The 18,826-nt window shown below is 39.9% G+C and overlaps 1 protein-coding gene across 4 annotated transcripts in view; it reads right to left on the reverse strand.

The window, feature by feature from the left end:
- Positions 1–16,677, reverse strand: part of dock8 (dedicator of cytokinesis 8) — a 56,924-nt gene extending 40,247 nt beyond the window's left edge. For 2 of the 4 annotated variants that reach the window (XM_040050323.1, XM_040050325.1), the window contains exons 1-2: positions 16,418–16,676; positions 2,353–2,452 (exon numbers count right to left, since the gene is read on the reverse strand). In XM_040050323.1, coding sequence (XP_039906257.1) covers positions 2,353–2,452; positions 16,418–16,470 — 153 coding nt within the window. In that variant the 5' untranslated portion in view covers positions 16,471–16,676. Of the gene's footprint in view, positions 1–504; positions 2,313–2,352; positions 2,453–16,417 lie in introns of those variants that run through there. The other 2 variants (XM_040050324.1, XM_040050326.1) reach the window with 2 other exon arrangements.
- Between the last annotated feature and the right edge of the window lie 2,149 nt (positions 16,678–18,826).

Genomic DNA, 18,826 nt, shown 5'->3' on the forward strand with positions numbered 1-18,826 from the left:
CAAAGAATCATTGTAACATGGCCTCTTTTTCTTGTTTGGTATGGAGGCTAACAAAAACAAATGAATGCAAATCTATGCATGCCTCTGATCAGTGCCTGCTGCTCTGTGGAGTCATCAGAGGTGCCAGCAAGAATCCAGCTTTCCTTGCAAAGCCAACAGCCACCAGACGTTTTTGACAAACTTGCTCACAGGTGCAATAATTGCAGTGAAAACCATGAACGGCTGGAAGATGTGACAAAACTCAGTGAAGAATGTGCATAAATGATTAAATAAGACAAGCTTTTTTTAAAAACAAAAAAACAAATAAAGCATTTTCATGTAAAAATGACCATTTTTAGAAGCACATTACTGCTGTCGATATACAGGAGGAACACAGAAAAAAGAAACAGATGTAAAGAACCCAAGAGAAAATAAAGCTACAGTAAACATGACAGAAGATATGTGAGCAAAATCTCACTCTAGTTTCACAAAAAGACTGAGCTCAAGCCGACATCGCAAACTTACCCTGCTGAAAACTGAACACCATAAAAAGGAAGTGTACAAAATGGCGCACTCCGGATATGGGGAACCTACACTGTGTACCTACTGGCGCTCAGTACTTTTGAGTGAAACTAAGCCACAGTGCAATGCACAGAACCCCTTTAAAGTGGACTTCATAGACCTAGAAGCTTAAAGAAAACCATCAGCATTAGCAAAAATAAATCAGAAGCCACAGAGTCAATGCTTTAATTGGAGCCTGACTGTTTAGAGACCCACAAAACGTTTAGACATCAGTTTTAGACATTACAGTTCTCAGCTGAAAGGGACAAAACCACAAAACACTGAAGGAAGTGACATCAGCAAGGCGTCCCTCCATCAACTGGTGTTTCAACAGACAGGAACAGAAACTAGAGATACATACATGTGCATGCTGCTCTCTCTCACACACACACACACACACACACACACACACACACACACACAGACTGCAAGCTTTTAAATTTGTTAATGTCTCTGACCAGGCAACAGTTTCAACTCAGGTTCAGTCAATATTAACGTAGTGATCCGCATAACAACTGCAGCAACAAGCACCCCTCCCTCATCCCTGTGCTAGACGGGACTGCTGAATAATGTAAAACTATCATCCCAGAGATTATGGTATTAAAAATCCTCTCCCGCATCCCAAATCCGGACATATTGAAGATTTGCCTGGGTAAGCTGCAAGGTAGGCAGCGCCCATCCAGTGCCTGTCAGTATCCAAGGCACTGACCCATTTCTCAAGCAGGTTACAGATTAACCATGCTGCATGCTACAAGCCGGGTCGGGACAGCTGGCTCAAGTACTTCTCCTCAAGACCTGTCAGCCAGAAAGCTCAAGAATCATTACTAAAATAAAAAATAAAAAAAAAAACAGCCCAAAAAAAAAAAAAAACCATTATTTAAGGGTTTAAGCTCTGTCACTCAAACACAAATATATGTCACAAGACTTAACAACTGCAAGCTTTAGAGAACTTTACGTGAGAGAAATGTAGGGCGACACAGAAGAAAAGATGCGAGGAAAAGACAGAAATAGAAGAAAAGCGAGAAGACTGAGAGCAGAACATATAAAGCTGGGAGGCAGAGACAGAGGTTCAGAGGGTACTACAGAGAGTGCAGCGGGAGCAAATCCCTGCAAAGGATTACTGTGCATCATTCTGTCTGTAGGCATTGGAGGGCAGGGATCGTTCTCTGTCACGCTTCAAATGAGGAGAGTAGAAAACAACCTGCCATAATGACTTTCAAGTCTTTTCAGTATGTGCTACGTTTTTCAACGCATGTTAAGCCAAAGAGCAGCGTCAGGCCGGTGTAAACGGCTATGCAGGCAGCTCTCTTTGCAAAAGCAGCAGCTCATGCTGTAGAAGAACTGTTTCAGGATTCAAAGCATAATCTTCAAGGTGAGACACCACACCGAGTCAGACATTCCCAGAGCTAATGACAGCAAAGGCAGGATGTGAAAATGATACACTTATAACTCTCCAGTGGTATAAGCAGAATCACTAAAGCAGCATAAGAGGAAGCCACTCCACTGATGTTTTAGTCACAGCATGATTTTTTCCCCACTTCAACTAGGATTTCATCACTACTGCTCTGGTACAAGGGAAGTAATAATATATAGATGTAATATTACAGCACACTTAACATGTTACGCATTTGAATAAGGAAATATAAGCATAACTGGGAAAAAAATACTTTAAAAAAAATGTTCATATTGCTTACATTCCTTTCCTGAGACCTGCCTGCAGTTCAAATCTGGATGATATGACAATTTCCTGTGAATAAAACAAAAGACTAAACTCCAAAAGCAAAAGAATTCTTTTAACAGAAGGAAACTCACCACAGTAAGCCACACTGTGGCCGAAGCGTTAGAGTTGGTTCGGCTGTGATGCAAGCCATGGTTCCCACCAAAGTGTTTCCTGATCTCTGCAGAAGAGTGCCTGAAACAAAATGTTAGAAAACACAGATTTATAAGGTTTTGTGTTCATGAGCCAGAGTATCATATTTGTGTGCTGTTTTAAAGGGAATGTTTGCTTTAAAACAAGCATTAAAAACTCTACAACCTCATCTTTTGTGTATAATTCCAACCACATGCACACATAGTGTATCTTAATGACAGATGCAACAGCACCAATTCCGCAATTGTTCTTAGTCGAATCGGCCAGCCATGGTGTTCCTATTCAACTATTGTTCACTCTCTACAGAAGCCCACCGCTGCTGGCTGTGTAGAGGCTTTGTCATGCTTGCGTTGAATGATATGGTGTCCCGCTGTAAGGGTCAGAGCAAGCAGGAAATCAACATGACACAAGAATGGAGTACTATTCAAATATGTTGGGTAGATGGTGTTTGTGTTTGCCTGTAGCTTTTACCAATAAGAAGGGAGAACAGTGCCCTGATTTTCTGCACACATTCCATCTCCATGATACGGCCACTAATACACTAGTTACTTATTTCTAATTTGGGTGGAGCCCCACCCAAATCTGCGCAACAGCAGCTCAGTAACAAAACCCCAGTCTGTGTATGTATGTGTAAGTATATGTCATTTTGAGTATTCTCGTGTGTGTCTTCTGTTAAATTTACTCCATTTTCTGTGTATTGTTGCATATGCAAGCGTCAGAAAGAGTTTATTGTAACGCTGACGCACAGGGAAGCGTTAGAGGGCAAAGACTTGAGCAAATGGGTCACATTCCCGACTGCTTCGCCTGTGGTCAGTCTCACGGGTTCAGTAAGTCCCCTTGGCCATTGTTACAACATCGCTGTTACTAATTATCACCGCAAACTAATAGCAAATGCTGTAAAGGAATGCCAGTATGTCAAAACCACTGAAGCTACAGAATCATGGAGCATGCACAATCTGATGAGCACTTTCATGGAAATTTCGAAAAAGAATTACAAAACAAGTACAATTTTCAAAGCTTAAAAACAAACTGGCATAATATGAATACTAACAACATGACACACAGTATTGTGCAAGGCTTGAGCCAAGCCCCATTTCTTTATATTTCCTCAGAAAATGTGAAATGGGTGCAGGGATGTACTGAAACACATAAACATGCATGTAAATACAGTACATCAGGCAAAATCAGAGCTTGCACAGTTCTAATAAGCTTAAAAATCAATACATGGCATGAAAACCTTTATTCAATAATGTTGATGTCCTGGCACTGGGGAGGACGATCCATGACTGATGATGTTCTATTGTGTATTTTTCTATCCATGTATGCTTTTACTATACTGGCAATGTGTTTCATTGTAATCAAAAATGAAGTTGTTGCCAATCATATACTTTCAAGATGGCATTACATGATGGATCAAAATCTGATGGTACTTTTCTGTGTTCATAATTCCACCCCCAACACCATGGCTGAAAAGCAACTCTAAACCATGACAGAGGCATCTCTCAGGCCCTCTTTGAGATCTTTACTATTACCATTTCCTAAAGGAATGACTTTCAGATACTGTTCATCTGCTGCAGCTATTGTCCCCTAGGCCTGCCACTTCTTCTTTTGTCCTCCACTTGTCCAGTTTCCTCAAATATTTTAAGGAGGCGATGCACAATATGCCAAGCAACGCCAAACCAAATTAATTTGTGATTCATGTGGTTCACTGGTTCATCCCCTTTCCCCCATCACCATCCCTCTGAAAATCATCAGGTAGAAGAACTAGACTAAAAATTACTGCAAAACCAGACAATGTCCAACAAAAAAAAAAACAAGCAAAAAACTTGGACAGCCTGGAAAACTATTGCTCAAGATCACTTTAAAAGTTACAAGAAAGTCTGGCTGCTTGGAAATAAGGGGCGGATTAAGACTTTTGCACTGTACTGAGCTAACAACATGACATACTATTATTATGAATGTGTTTCAGCCCGTTTCAGTCATGCTGTTTATAACACGTTCTCCTCCCCCTCTAAAGCACATAATATGCTGAGTCAATAAAATAACTGAATGCCAGAAAAGGTCATGGCATGGGTGGGAAAACAGTATACAAATTTACACAAAGGCCAAAGTCCAGCACTGCAGCAGCATTTTCATTTAAAGCCATAGCTAGCTGCTCACGGCCATTAAAACAGAGTTTTAAGAAAGTGGTGCTGCACAATAAGTAAAAAGAATTAATTGTGTACATTAAAAAACAAACACATATTGCAGCAATATGCTTGTAAAATAATCACACGAGCCAGATTAGAGGACACACACCCACACGAACAGGTACAGCTGATCAATTGACCAGATTAGCAACAGCAACACCAATGCAATGCAAAAAAAAGCTTTGCATTCATGGTTTAAAATATATTTTAACCACTATGCAAGTCAAAATACAGCTGCGGCCTGATTATAGTCTACAAAGTTACACACACATATCACAAAAACGCTCACACCTCATGTCTGCTCAGTATACGCACACAATCATATGGCGGTATCTAGTGAACAAGTGTAGAGCAGTATGTTTGTCCCTCGCAAGATAACACGGTGGACACTGGTTGTGGAGGACTCTCGCATACACACCTTTACCCTGTACCTCCATATCAATAAACTAATCTCTGTTCGCTCTCCTTAAAGGGAATGTGCCAGGTTACAGTTTTAGTATGTAATATGTCAGAACTGCATACACAGATGAGGTTTAAAAGGGGCTGCAGCATAATAAGCTTTAAAAAAAAAAATAAATCTATTTGTGGAGACCTAAGTGACACACACACAAAAAGAAATCACCCACCTCAAATGCCTCTTCTTCTGTCATGTTGTCTCTTTGAAATCAGAATAAGCCACTGTTGAGATTTTCATGACAAAACTAATAAAAAAAATCCAATAAGGCTGAGGCTTTTTTGTCCAAAAGCAGATTGTCTGGTGGGTGTATTGAGTTTATACCCAAGACGATATAAACTCTGTAATAACCCTTCTCATTACATGAGACTTTATAAAGACATGCCCTTAACCACTCTAACTTGTGCCATTTCTACATATCTTCCATTGGTACTTTCTAGCTCATACAACCTAATAACACATACTGTACATAAAGTATAGCTAATATATGCACATGGGTCCATGTGCTACTACGCATTCACTGATACAGATTAAGTGCCCGTCTATAAAAAGACAAGGCAAGTAAAACAGTATTCAGATCCAAGCAGGCTTTTTTTTTTTACCACTACACAAACAGCTTGACACAGCAGACAGCATCTGTGTCTCTCTTCAGTGGTGATGGGTCTTGGCATCCTTTGCTACATAAAACCAAAGCTGCTTTTGTTAGGAAAGATAAAAACAGAGCTTTGGTCATTTAAGCAAAATAACACCAAAAACAGCTTGCATCACTGATCTAGCAAAAACTGGTATCTGATTGTGGTTTTAGTAAGAAGTCATAAAGACACAATTCCTGGAAAAAGGAATGGCTTCTTGTGGATCAACCCAGAGACAAAACTTTATAAAAGGGACAAATATTTGATTTTAAGCAATACTTGCCACTACTGGAAGCACTGCAAAGTTCATGAACAGGGTTGAATAAAAGTCAAGACTCTAAGAGCAAAAAAATGTTCACTGTAGGACCTTTCATCAAATCTATCAGATCCTGCTGAGTAAAGAAAAGTACTGAAATAGCTTTGGTTTAAACCAGCTTCTCATACAGAACTGCTAGCCTGAGATCTCTGAGAATACCAACAGTGGTGCTGCCAACTTCCACTGTGCTCTTATGTCTTGCCCTAAAAAAGTAACCAGACACTAGATCATCTTTAGACACTTTGTTACTAGCAGCCTATATCAATATGGTGTGCACTGTACTCTTAAAAAGAATTGAGGAAACCAGACAATTGGAGGACAACTGTGGCAGACATAAAACTGCAACAGATGAACAGTATCTAAAAGTCATGTCTTTAATAGGACTCAGACTATATCTGATGAAGCCGATGCGCCATCAGAAATAGTCTCAGTGGAAAAGTAGCTGACAATCAGTGATGACAGGTTTTTATAAAGTTTTGAATGCATAATAATGAGTTTTGGTTAGAGTCATTGTCAGTATGTACAGAGAAGGTGAGGAAACAAGTAGATTCTAAGTGTCTACAGCCATCTGTAAAACAGTGCAGACTCTGTCATGGTTTGTGCATTTCAGCTAATGGTGTGAGATCTTGTCAAAATTATTGGAATTATGAACTAAGAAAAGCACCATCAGATTTGATCCACCGTGCAATACCAACAGGGAAGCATCTGAGTGGCAACAGCTTAATTATGATACCAATGTAGGTTGCCAAATTAGTGTGGAAGAGCGAAAATGTCTGCATATTGTGTGCTTGTGTTTTATGTTGATGTGATTGTTTTCATGTGGTGTGTACAAATGTCTGACTTCCACTGCAAGCCAATTTCCCCATAGGGAAATCGATCAGAGCCCAAACCTCAACATTACTGAAGCAGCGATGATGAATGAGAGCGGAACAACAGGCAGCAAAGATGTTCATACCAAATATTGACTTTCCAAGTTCTTAGAATTGTACAATATGTTTATTTGCAGATGTTTCAATAAACCTCTGCACCCATTTCCCTAGTAAAGTTTAAAGAACTAAAGGCTGATTCAAGACCTTTCCACATTACTGTATATACCTACTTTTAACCTTAGCTAGATCCTTACAATACATTTTCATTCACCTACTCACACAAACTCTCAGCCACCACCATCATGTAAGGTGCCTGGCTCCTACTGGGGTGAATTTGTGGATGCCAGGAATCAAAAGCATCCAAAAGACTCCAATGTTTAAGCATTCACCATTTCCTATTTAATCCACTCTTGGAGACATCACGCACCTACAATGGTGTGAAAAAGTGTTTGCCCCCTTCCTGATTTCCTCTTTTTTGTATGTTTGTCACACTTAAATGTTTCAGATCATCAAACAATACATGGGCCTGTGTGAAAAAAAGTGATTGCCCCCTAAACCTAATAGCTGGTTGGGCCACCCTTAACAACAACAACAACAACAACAACAACAACAACAACTGCAATCAAGCATTTTCAATAACTGGCAATGAGTCTTTTACAGAGCTGTGGAGGAAATTTAGCCCACTCATCTTTGCAGAATTGTTGTAATTCAGCCACACTGGAAGGTTTTCGAGCATGGACTGCCTTTTTAAGGTCATGCCACAGCATCTCAATCAGATTCAGGTCAGAACTGACCTAGGCCACTCTAAAGTCTTTGTTTTTTTTAAGCTGTTCAGAGGTGGACTTGGTGGTTTGTTTTGGATCATTGTCCTGCTGCAGAACCCAAGTGCGCTTCAGCTTGAGTTCACAAACACATGGCCAGACATTCTCCTTCAGGATGTTTTGGTAGACAGCAGAATTCAGCAAGTCTTCCAGGTACTGACGCAGCAACACAGCCCGAGACCATCACACTACCAGCACCATAGTTTACTTTTGGTATGATGTTCCTTTCCTCAAACCTTCCAAAAAGTTCTTTTTTTTGTCAAATGTGAAACAAGCCTTTGTGTTCTTTTTGCTCAGCAATGTTTTGCGTCTTGGAACTCTGCCATGGATGCCATTTCCATAGTCCCTCTCTTTTTTTTTTTTTTTTTTTTAAAATCGTGGAACTATGAACTCTGACCTTAACTGAGACATGTGACGCCTGCGGTTCTTTAATGTCGTTCTGGGTTCTTTTGCAACCTCCTGGATGAGTCGTCGTGGTCTTGGAGTAATTTTGGTAGGCCGGTCACTCCTGGAAAAAGCTTCACCACTCTTCCAAGTTTTCTCCATTTGTGTATAATGGCTCTCACTTTGGTTCAATTGAGTCTCAAAGTTTTAGAAACTGATTTGTAACCCTTTCCAGACTGATAGAGAGTGACTTTGTTTCTCAGGTCTTTCTTCAGATCGTGGCATGATGTGTTGCTTTTCAAGATCTTTTAGCCTGTTTCACTTTATCAGACAGGTTCTCTTTAAGCGATTTCTTGATTCAGCAGGTCCGCCAGTAATCAGGCCCGAGTGTGTTTAGGTAAACTCAGCCTTACAAAAATTTGGTTAATCAAATTCATGATTTAACAAGAGAAGCAGTTACTTTTTCACACAAGACCAGGTAGGTTTGGTTAACTTTTCTCCCTTAATTAAATCATCATTTAAAAACTACATTTTGTACTTACTCTGGCTATCTAATATTTAAACTTTTTTCAACTCAATTTCAGTTCAATTCAATTATATTTACAGTATTTACATAGTGAGTGAGAAAGGTGACTGAAGAACTGTGGCTCAGGGGGTTGGGAAGCGTATCTGTAACCGGAAGGTCGCCGGTTCGATCCCCGGGCTCTCTGTCCTGGTCGTTGTGTCCTTGGGCAAGACACTTTACCCTACCGCCTACTGGTGTTGGCCAGAGGGGCCGATGGCGCGATATGGCAGCCTCGCTTCTGTCAGTCTGCCCCAGGGCAGCTGTGGCTACAACCGTAGCTTGCCTCCACCAGTGTGTGAATGCGAGAGTGAATGAATAGTGGCATTGTAAAGCGCTTTGGGTGCCTTGAAAAGCGCTATATAAATCCAATCCATTATTATTATGAAGAAGAAACACTCAATGCATCATGGGAATTCCCCAGGAGCCTACGCCTATTGCAGCATAACTAAGGGAGGATCCAGCCCCAGCTATATGCTTTACAGGGAGTGCAGAATTATTAGGCAAGTTGTATTTTTGAGGAATAATTTTATTATTGAACAACAACCATGTTCTCAATGAACCCAAAAAACTCATTAATATCAAAGCTGAATGTTTTTGGAAGTAGTTTTTAGTTTGTTTTTAGTTTTAGCTATTTTAGGGGGATATCTGTGTGTGCAGGTGACTATTACTGTGCATAATTATTAGGCAACTTAACAAAAATCAAATATATACCCATTTCAATGATTTATTTTCACCAGTGAAACCAATATAACATCTCCACATTCACAAATATACATTTCTGACATTCAAAAACAAAACAAAAACAAATCAGCGACCAATATAGCCACCTTTCTTTGCAAGGACACTCAAAAGCCTGCCATCCATTGATTCTGTCAGTGTTTTGATCTGTTCACCATCAACGTTGCGTGCAGCAGCAACCACAGCCTCCCAGACACTGTTCAGAGAGGTGTACTGTTTTCCCTCCTTGTAAATCTCACATTTGATGATGGACCACAGGTTCTCAATGGGGTTCAGATCAGGTGAACAAGGTGGCCATGTCATTAGTTTTTCTTCTTTTATACCCTTTCTTGCCAGCCACGCTGTGGAGTACTTGGACGCGTGTGATGGAGCATTGTCCTGCATGAAAATCTTGTTTTTCTTGAAGGATGCAGACTTCTTCCTGTACCACTGCTTGAAGAAGGTGTCTTCCAGAAACTGGCAGTAGGACTGGGAGTTGAGCTTGACTCCATCCTCAACCCGAAAAGGCTCCACAAGCTCATCTTTGATGATACCAGCCCAAACCAGTACTCCACCTCCACCTTGCTGGCGTCTGAGTCGGACTGGAGCTCTCTGCCCTTTACCAATCCAGCCACGGGCCCATCCATCTGGCCCATCAAGACTCACTCTCATTTCATCAGTCCATAAAACCTTAGAAAAACCAGTCTTGAGATATTTCTTGGCCCAGTCTTGACGTTTCAGCTTGTGTGTCTTGTTCAGTGGTGGTCGTCTTTCAGCCTTTCTTACCTTGGCCATGTCTCTGAGTATTGCACACCTTGTGCTTTTGGGCACTCCAGTGATGTTGTAGCTCTGAAATATGGCCAAACTGGTGGCAAGTGGCATCTTGGCAGCTGCACGCTTGACTTTTCTCAGTTCATGGGCAGTTATTTGGCACCTTGGTTTTTCCACACGCTTCTTGCGACCCTGTTGACTATTTTGAATGAAACACTTGATTGTTCGATGATCACGCTTCAGAAGCTTTGCAATTTTGAGACTGCTGCATCCCTCTGCAAGATATCTCACTATTTTTGACTTTTCTGAGCCTGTCAAGTCCTTCTTTTGACCCATTTTGCCAAAGGAAAGGGCGTTGCCTAATAATTATGCACACCTGATATAGGGTGTTGATGTCATTAGACCACACCCCTTCTCATTACAGAGATGCACATCACCTAATATGCTTAATTGGTAGTAGGCTTTCGAGCCTATACAGCTTGGAGTAAGACAACATGCATGAAGAGGATGATGTGGACAAAATACTCATTTGCCTAATAATTCTGCACTCCCTGTATCAAAAAGGAGAGAGTTTTTTTTGATAAGCCTAATCTTAAAAGTAGAGACGGTGTCTGTGTCCCAAATCCAAAGTGGAAGCTGCATGGTTCCACAGATGATCTGAAACATGCAAGTATAACAAATATGCAAAACACTAAGAAATGAGAAAGGGGGCTAATACTTTTTCATGACTGCTAATTTTGTCATCATTTGGCATAATTTTTGGCAACTCTGGGGTCATAAACCTCCTTTATTCTACATTTCATTGTGTAATTATAAGCAGAAATGAAATAGAAAGCATTTGAGGTGCAATGCAGTACAAAAAGCAGCAAAAAAGCAAGGTGGCAACTTAAAAAAAAAATCTAAAATATTTTAAAAAAATAAAATAAAAATCTAAAAGTAACTTATGATTTCACCATTATATTGCCTGAATTACTGTATATATATATATTCAGTTTTACAGTAACCAGGTTACCACAGTGCATATGAAAACATTGTTTGAGTTTCTATGTAACTTAATATCTTTGAGTAACCTTATTGTGTGTGTTTGTAGTGTTACTGACGGACACATAAAACATGCTTATAGGCTTTTTAGATCACGCTAAACCTCAATTAAAACTTCTCATAAATTCTCCTTTTGGGGACATGACATTTGAATCACTATTAAGAAAACATTTTCCTAGCTGAACACAAAGCCTGAAGACAATCATTAAAAGTAGTTTTCTTTGCCTTTTTTTCCTCCCCAAGTGATAATTTTAGAAAATTTAATCAACACTGATGAGGACGGCACTATCAAAACAGCTGCTCCCCGGGAGTCAGTATGAAGCCACTGTTGAACTGCTGATGAGAGATCAGGCTCAGTGCTAAGACACAGCAAGCCTCACACTATAATCATGTTATTTGTTAGTAAAAGGGCTTAAAATGCCTCACAAGTCATACTGTGCAGACAAAATGCTGCAATTACAATAAAACCCTAGCTTAGCATCATTAATCAGCTTTGATATTTTTCAATTATAAACACAGTTGATTACTTCATACCTTATTAGACAAAAAAAATTGGTGAATGATAACATGCTTGAATAATTAGACATTTACAGTCTGTAAGACACTGAGATAGACTTCCTTGATGGATCAGCTGTTACGATATTGTCAGCATTATTTTCACTGTCATACTATGACAATGACATTGTTCTTAAGAAAAAATAAGATTCTCCTTTTTAAAGACACTGAGACTGGACAGCAAGGCTAAATATCTTATCATTTATCAGACATAAATAATTTTTGTTGAAGCTGCTTTGTGGGTTAAATATATACACAAGATGTCAGGTACGCCCCTCATTGGTCAGTAAACAATGGGTTACTTTTATCAGATGACACAGGGGAATTATAGAGTACTGTAAAAAGTCTCGGGCTGCCCCTGTTTTCCTTATATTTAGCTTCCAAGGAACCAGACTTTCTTGCAGTTTTTTTAAATGGTCTTGAAAAATAGCTCTCTAGGCTTTCTGAAGGTCTTTTAAACCTTTTCTTTGGACATTATCTGCTTTTTCAACAGTTTTCAATCTATTTCTTTTATCTGAACATTTTTAGCAGAAAGTTTTATTTGTTGACCCACTTAACACTGATGTATGAATCATTCGAACATACGTACCTAACTCAAGAGACCTTAAGTTGTGCCTACACATAATAGACAACTTAGGAAAGACTCAATTTTAAATTGTATCTTTTGGGCACTTTATTACTCACAGCCTGTCAGAAAAACACCAAATCTTTCCCAGTTCTTTAGTTGAATCTCTCAAAAGCACAACAGAAGAAGCTTTTAAAACTATTTACAGCAGATAATGACTTTCAAATACTGTTTAAGTCCTTGAGTAATAGGAAATAAAATTCAGCAGTCAAGAAGTCATTCTTAAGCAAGGGAAACAAGGAGAAAAGGCCAAGTGATGACTCTAAGTTTTAAAGTTGTGGTTCAAATGGTCAACGTGCGCAATATGTACAACAGTGCCTGTAAAACATGGTGGAGGCTCTGTCATGATTTGGCGCCGAATTTCAGCCGGTGTTAGAGATCTAGTCAAAATGGATGGAATTATGAACACAGAAAAGCACCATCAGATTTTGATTCACCATGCAGTACCATCTAGGAAGCATCTGATTGGTGACAGCTTAATTTATCAGCTTTGACAATAATACCAAACAAATAGAAAACTCTGAATCACGGATTGGCCTCCCCAGAGCCTAGACCTCAGCATTATTGAAGCAGTGTGTTATTATCTTGACAAAGAACAGAATAAAAGACAACATCCAAAGAAGAGCTTCGAATGTCCTTCAAGAAGCCTGAAGAACTTTTCCCGAAGACTGCTAAACAAAATGGCAAGAAAGCTTGCTAAAGTAAGTTCAGGCTGTGTTGAAGAATAAAGGTGGACATACTAAATATTGACTTGTTAAGCTTAAGCTTAAACAAATTACTGTCCCAATTTTCCTAGCAAAATGAGGCTTGGCTCAAGACTTTTGTATAGTTATATTAGATCATGCTGGGGGAGAATTTCCTTATCTGTGGGCACAACAGTTGTGTAATTCTTGTGCAGTTCTGAGGTCCAGTCTCTGAAGGGAACCCTCACAAGCATAGGGAGAACATTCAAACTCCACACAGGACAGGTGGTGGAAACCCAGGACCTTCTTGCTGTGAGGAAATCCTGTTAATCCCCACACCACACCTACTTGTAGAGCAAGAACCCTTTACCCCAAAGAAGTAGGCCCCTTTTTGTTATGTCATACATTGCAGGTCTCCACTTGCCATGTGTGCATATGGTGTATTCCTTCCAGCTTTTTAGAAATCAATACCCAAGTGTTTCTCAGACAGAGTCTGCTTCTACCCCCCTCCTCACAGCAACATCTCTGATCAATAAGCCCCAGAGATGGCAAATTTGATTACTCCCACCAAGCATAAAATTATCTATATTAGCAAGACATAGGTAGATCCTTGAACCTTTAAAACCCTTTCCCTCCTATCAGTGTTTTTCCTTAATCTGAGCAGGGGAGGAAACACAGGAAAACAGACAGAAGTGTGGTATAAATGACAAGAGCAGGAAAGCAGACCAAAGGGATGCCCCCAGTGTGCATCTCATACTATCATATGTCTCCAGACTTAATGGGCCTTAGTGCTATCAGCACAATCACGACTCAGCTTCCTGTCAAAGGGAGGCACGCACAAACACAGCAGTCATTTAGCAAGGCTCAGGTCACAGGCAGGCTCAAAGCATGAAAAACTGGCTGTAAGGAATTATAATTTCCAGCTTAGTCCGACTGCTTTATCTGCACACATTTAGCCAAAGTTTGTAGGAAACTGCTTTTTTTTGACACTCCACTGCCTCATAACTCAGTGGCCCACCAACAGACAGGCAGGTTCACAGATGTCATTAGCTAAAAAACCCAGAGGAAATCAGATGAAATTCAATCTAGATCCCCCCTCTTCGCTGAAGCGTATTGAAAGACAGAGGCCCAGCATCTACAGCTGTCCTCACACCTGTTACCATATGCTCTTCAGTCCAATCACATTCAATCTCGGAATATTAAATGTCCGGCAGCTACCTAGAGTCTACGCAAAAAAACTGGACACTCAGCTCATGTTATATTTTTGACTGACATATTTTCACTGCAGTTTTCCATTCCTCTTTTTTTTTTTATATGCTTATGAAGAAACACGCATTTCCTGATTTTAAACTGCCATTAGCAAAAAGTGAAGTAAAACCAGTGAGTGACTTAGTGTCCCAGGTCGCAGGATTTCCTTCGCACTCCATCCTGATAAGAGGTGCCAAGGAAGGAAGTCTTCATAATTAATATATAAAATACAAGTAACATACAAGAAGAACTCAGTAAATATGGATTTGGTTTGTTGACATGGAAAATAACAGGTCTTACAGCTTACTAGTGCACAGACAGCATAGATCAGGTTCATCTTGTGACAACTGTTCCTCTTTGTTCATGTGAGCTGCTTATGTATGGACTATGTTGCCTTGCATGGCTCTCTAGGTTTTTCCCCCTTTCACATCTGACTTTAGCTTGCACTTTTTCAAACAAGTGCATTTGAACTTTAATTTCTCCAACAATTGTCCAAACAACTTTAAGTATCATGGTAGCCACAATGAGTGCAGTAGTTTGTACTCATTATCAGATTTCAAAACCAACTCAGTTAGCAGCCAGTGTAACTCATAGATTTGTGTTAAATCTTCATCAGTGTTTTCAGCATTTACTTGCCATCCACTCAAAAGCATTTTCCCCTCACTATGCATTTTCCACCATTATCAATTTCCATGATCGACTTTGCTGTTCTCTTTTTCACTTGCATCGAGCACCTGTTTAGTCTTTATACTGACATCAGCACAAACTCAATCCCAGCCCCCCCCCCCCCCCCTAACTACAAGCACTTGAAAGCAAACATAACAACAGATATTTAAAGTATCTGCATCAGTGCCTTCAGTCTCGACAACAATAAGATTCTTTCAGGAGGATACAACCCTTAAGTATAATATGGGTTATAAATCAATGTGGTTCTCATGTCACATTGAATAGCAGCAGAATATCCAAAATCTAATCACAGTGAGTGTTAATCTATTCCATCGTTGCTCTTTTACTATGAAAAGGTGCTACAGTACAGCAGCCACTAATCAGTGCCTCTCTGCTGGCTCATCAGTAGATTCAGGCTGTGACCCAAGATCTCTCACATCCCTTAGCAGCTGAGCTCAGCTCTGCTCAGCACATCACATCACAGCAAGTCGTCATGATTCCTCCAGGCTATTAAAAACAAGAACATGGATTTTCCTGACTAAGTGATTTGTCAATCGACAGTATCAAACATTTGGTGTAACCAGTGTGCTCATCTTCCACAAAATATGGCTACTACTATATGGCTCTTTAAGCGTTACACATATGAAAACTTCTAAAAGCTGTATATGACCAAAAAAACAACAACAAAAAAAAAACAAACCCTTTTCAGGGTTAAACTGATCCACACAAACTGACCTCCTCTACCATTTCAAAGGAGGCCCTACAGAACCTTATAAATATATTCCATCACAGTAGATAAATAGTGTATTTTTGTTAAATGACCCTACTGCACAGGAGGCATGGTACACAATAGACTTCCATGTACATACTTCCTCCACACCTGCTCAAGTGTCACAGCAGGAACTATGACCACATCCCTAGTCATTTATACAAGCTCCATGAGCTAGTCAGCCCTCCAAAAATACAGGAAATGGTCACATTAGTAACAGTAGATATATATAATCAGCATCCTCACGAGGAGGAAGTGACATAAATAATGTGCAAATCGTTTAGCTTGGTGATAAAAGCTCAGCATGCTGCTCAAATCTGACATGTCTTTATTACATGCTCTCTTGTAATAAAGAGCAAGAAATAAACAAATTCATGCATGACCGACTGAGCACATGGCTGGCACTGTAAGCTTAACACAAGTTAATCATAACCTGCCATAAATTCTCTGAGCATTTAAAGTTGCAGTAAAGTTGGCTGTTTATAATCCTCCAGGCTGCCTTCTTTTCTCTTTTTTTCCCGGGACACAGTGAATCAACCTGCAGCATTGACATTCACAACATGTGGCTGCCTGCTTCACTCTGGACTTCCCTGAAGGGGAAGTAAGACTTCACATTCACTCCTAAACCAAACCAAATCAAACCAAACCAAACCAAACCAAACCAGTGCCCCCAATACTATATTATAATTTCTTTACATTTACCTGTTGATTTTCAGAGCGAAAGCCCGCCGATCTGCGCTGCCCAGAGAAGCCATACGCGAGTCTGAAGTCCAGTCCGGCGACGGTGTCGCTGGTGGCTTTGGTGTTTTCTCGCGGTTTGGCACCGTCGCTCTCTCCGACGCACCGCTCCTCCAGCTTCGCTACAGCTCAACTGTCACACCAACGCTCATCTTGGTTGCGGCGGCAGCAGCTTAACTGGGTGTAAACTTCCGCATTTAATGAGAGCCATCCCGTGGAGACAGAGGGGGAGAGAGAGGGAGGTAGACATCGACGGCGCGAGAGTGGGAGGGGATGTGATGGGACAGGCTGGATGAGGCGCGCGCGCTCCCTCGCTGCCGTGGTGAGCTTTAACAAGCGCTTTCCTTCAGTGTGTGTGTGTGTGTGAGAAAAGCGCTGACCACTTTCGGCGTCACACTCAGACTGAGAGGGAAACCAAATAAATACACTTGTTTGATAGGTTGGCTCTGTCCAAATCCAAAAACGTCAGATTCACTTTTAACCACAACCGTAACCACATGAAGGTGCTTTAACCCAAACCCTGGCTGTGGAACCCTGAACCAAACATAGGTGTAGATTATCTCTGCTATGCATCGTGCCACCAGTATGATGGTGCACAAATCAAATCATCTGCTAAAAAAAAAGATTGCTGGTATATAAACTGTTATAAATGCCTTGCTGGCCTGTAACTTGCTCAAAAAAAAAAAAAAAGCTATATTGGTTTTAATGAAGATTACTGAGTAGGTGCAATAATGTAGACTCATAAGGATACAGGAAAAACAGGCCATGTCTTTATATTATGTATAACTCCATTGCTTCAGTTGATTACAGCCTATTTACCAAAAATGAACAAAGATATTAGACATTGACAAACTAACAAAAAACAAATGTAAGCATCAGGAGTTTGGGAGCTAATTAAACAGGTGGGAGCAAACTGTTTGATCATTCATTAATTGTAAAATTTTCAAAATGTTAAAAAGTCTGCAGACAATGTTTAAAACTAAGTAAAGAGCCATCTTAACGAAACCTTAGTAAGTTAAAGAATAAGTTGTTCTGTAGCATGTGGAGAGATAGTCTCTCACTAAGAGAACTAACGGTATGTTTATTGTGACAGAAAGGGTTCCATTAACTATACTGCTTCAGTGTAACCAGTGCAAAGCACCTAATGTTCAAAAAGCAAAAAAACCCAAACAACAACAACACACACATCATACACTCACATACAAAACAGCAAAAAAATAGGACAATAGGGATGACATTCAAAATAAACCAAAATTGTACATAACCCCCCCCCCACACACACACACACACACACTTCTTCCACCTCACGGTATTAGCTTAAATCTGATAACAGTGCTATTTTTCCAACCTTTTCTCTCCCACTTCTTGCTGAAGTCTTGTTGTATATCTCAAGTGTTCTTGAGTATGTAACCTCTAAAAAGTGTAAAGTTTTTTAACAACACATTTTTTGGGGGGGAAGATATTTTTCACTATTCTCCATGTTTCATGCAGTGTTTAGCCACAAAAACAAGAAATTACGCAATCCAGAAGTTATAAGTTCCTATGGGAGTCTATGCTATGGTGCCGTTTTGCTTGGTCTAAGCCTCGCAAACACTGGAAAACACATCAAGGGGATGCACACACACACACAAAGAAAAGAAAAGAAAATCTAAACAGAACATAACTGTCTTGTTTTGGAGTGTAGCAGAGCTCAGCAGCAGAGTACAAGAACAAATGATGAGCTGTTTATTTTAGACTGTTACAAAGCCCATAATAACATACATTCCAAAATGGAAACAAAGTATGGTCCACAATTGCCAAGAAACATACTCCAAACAAGGACAGGGATACACACAGAGAAGCAGATGGACAGGTAGCAGTGTAAGTACAAAAAGAGGCTTTAATTATGCATACAGAAGCAATGAAAATCAAAGAAGAGGGGAAAGACTTGGGTAACCAAAAACAGCTGTTGCTAATCAAGGATAAGAAGCTACAGGAAGTAAAAGTAAATAGAAGACAGGAGAGGCAAATCAAAATAAAACATACTAATCTGAAAGACATCACTTTTCAAGTGTCTCACACAGACACTTGACAATACAAGGAGATAACACAGTGAGACTACACAAAACCAAGGATGACTCCCAAACAGAATCAAAAACCAAACTCAGAATGCGAGAAGAATCATAGAAATAAACAAAACTCAGTCCAAACAAGGAATCATAGTTAAGGCTCGGGAATAAACAAGCCTTAAAATTAAGTCTTTAGGATTAAAATTGTCTGTAACTATTGCTTACTGTCTTCAAACAACAGGTAAATTTTGCATAAGAAGAAAGTAAATAAAAGACTAAATGCAATATTTAAGTATAACTGAGCCTAATATAAAAATGTTTCCTA

This window comes from Simochromis diagramma, unplaced genomic scaffold (assembly GCF_900408965.1).
Source record: "Simochromis diagramma unplaced genomic scaffold, fSimDia1.1 OVJJ01000131.1, whole genome shotgun sequence".
Classification (NCBI taxonomy): domain Eukaryota; kingdom Metazoa; phylum Chordata; class Actinopteri; order Cichliformes; family Cichlidae; genus Simochromis; species Simochromis diagramma.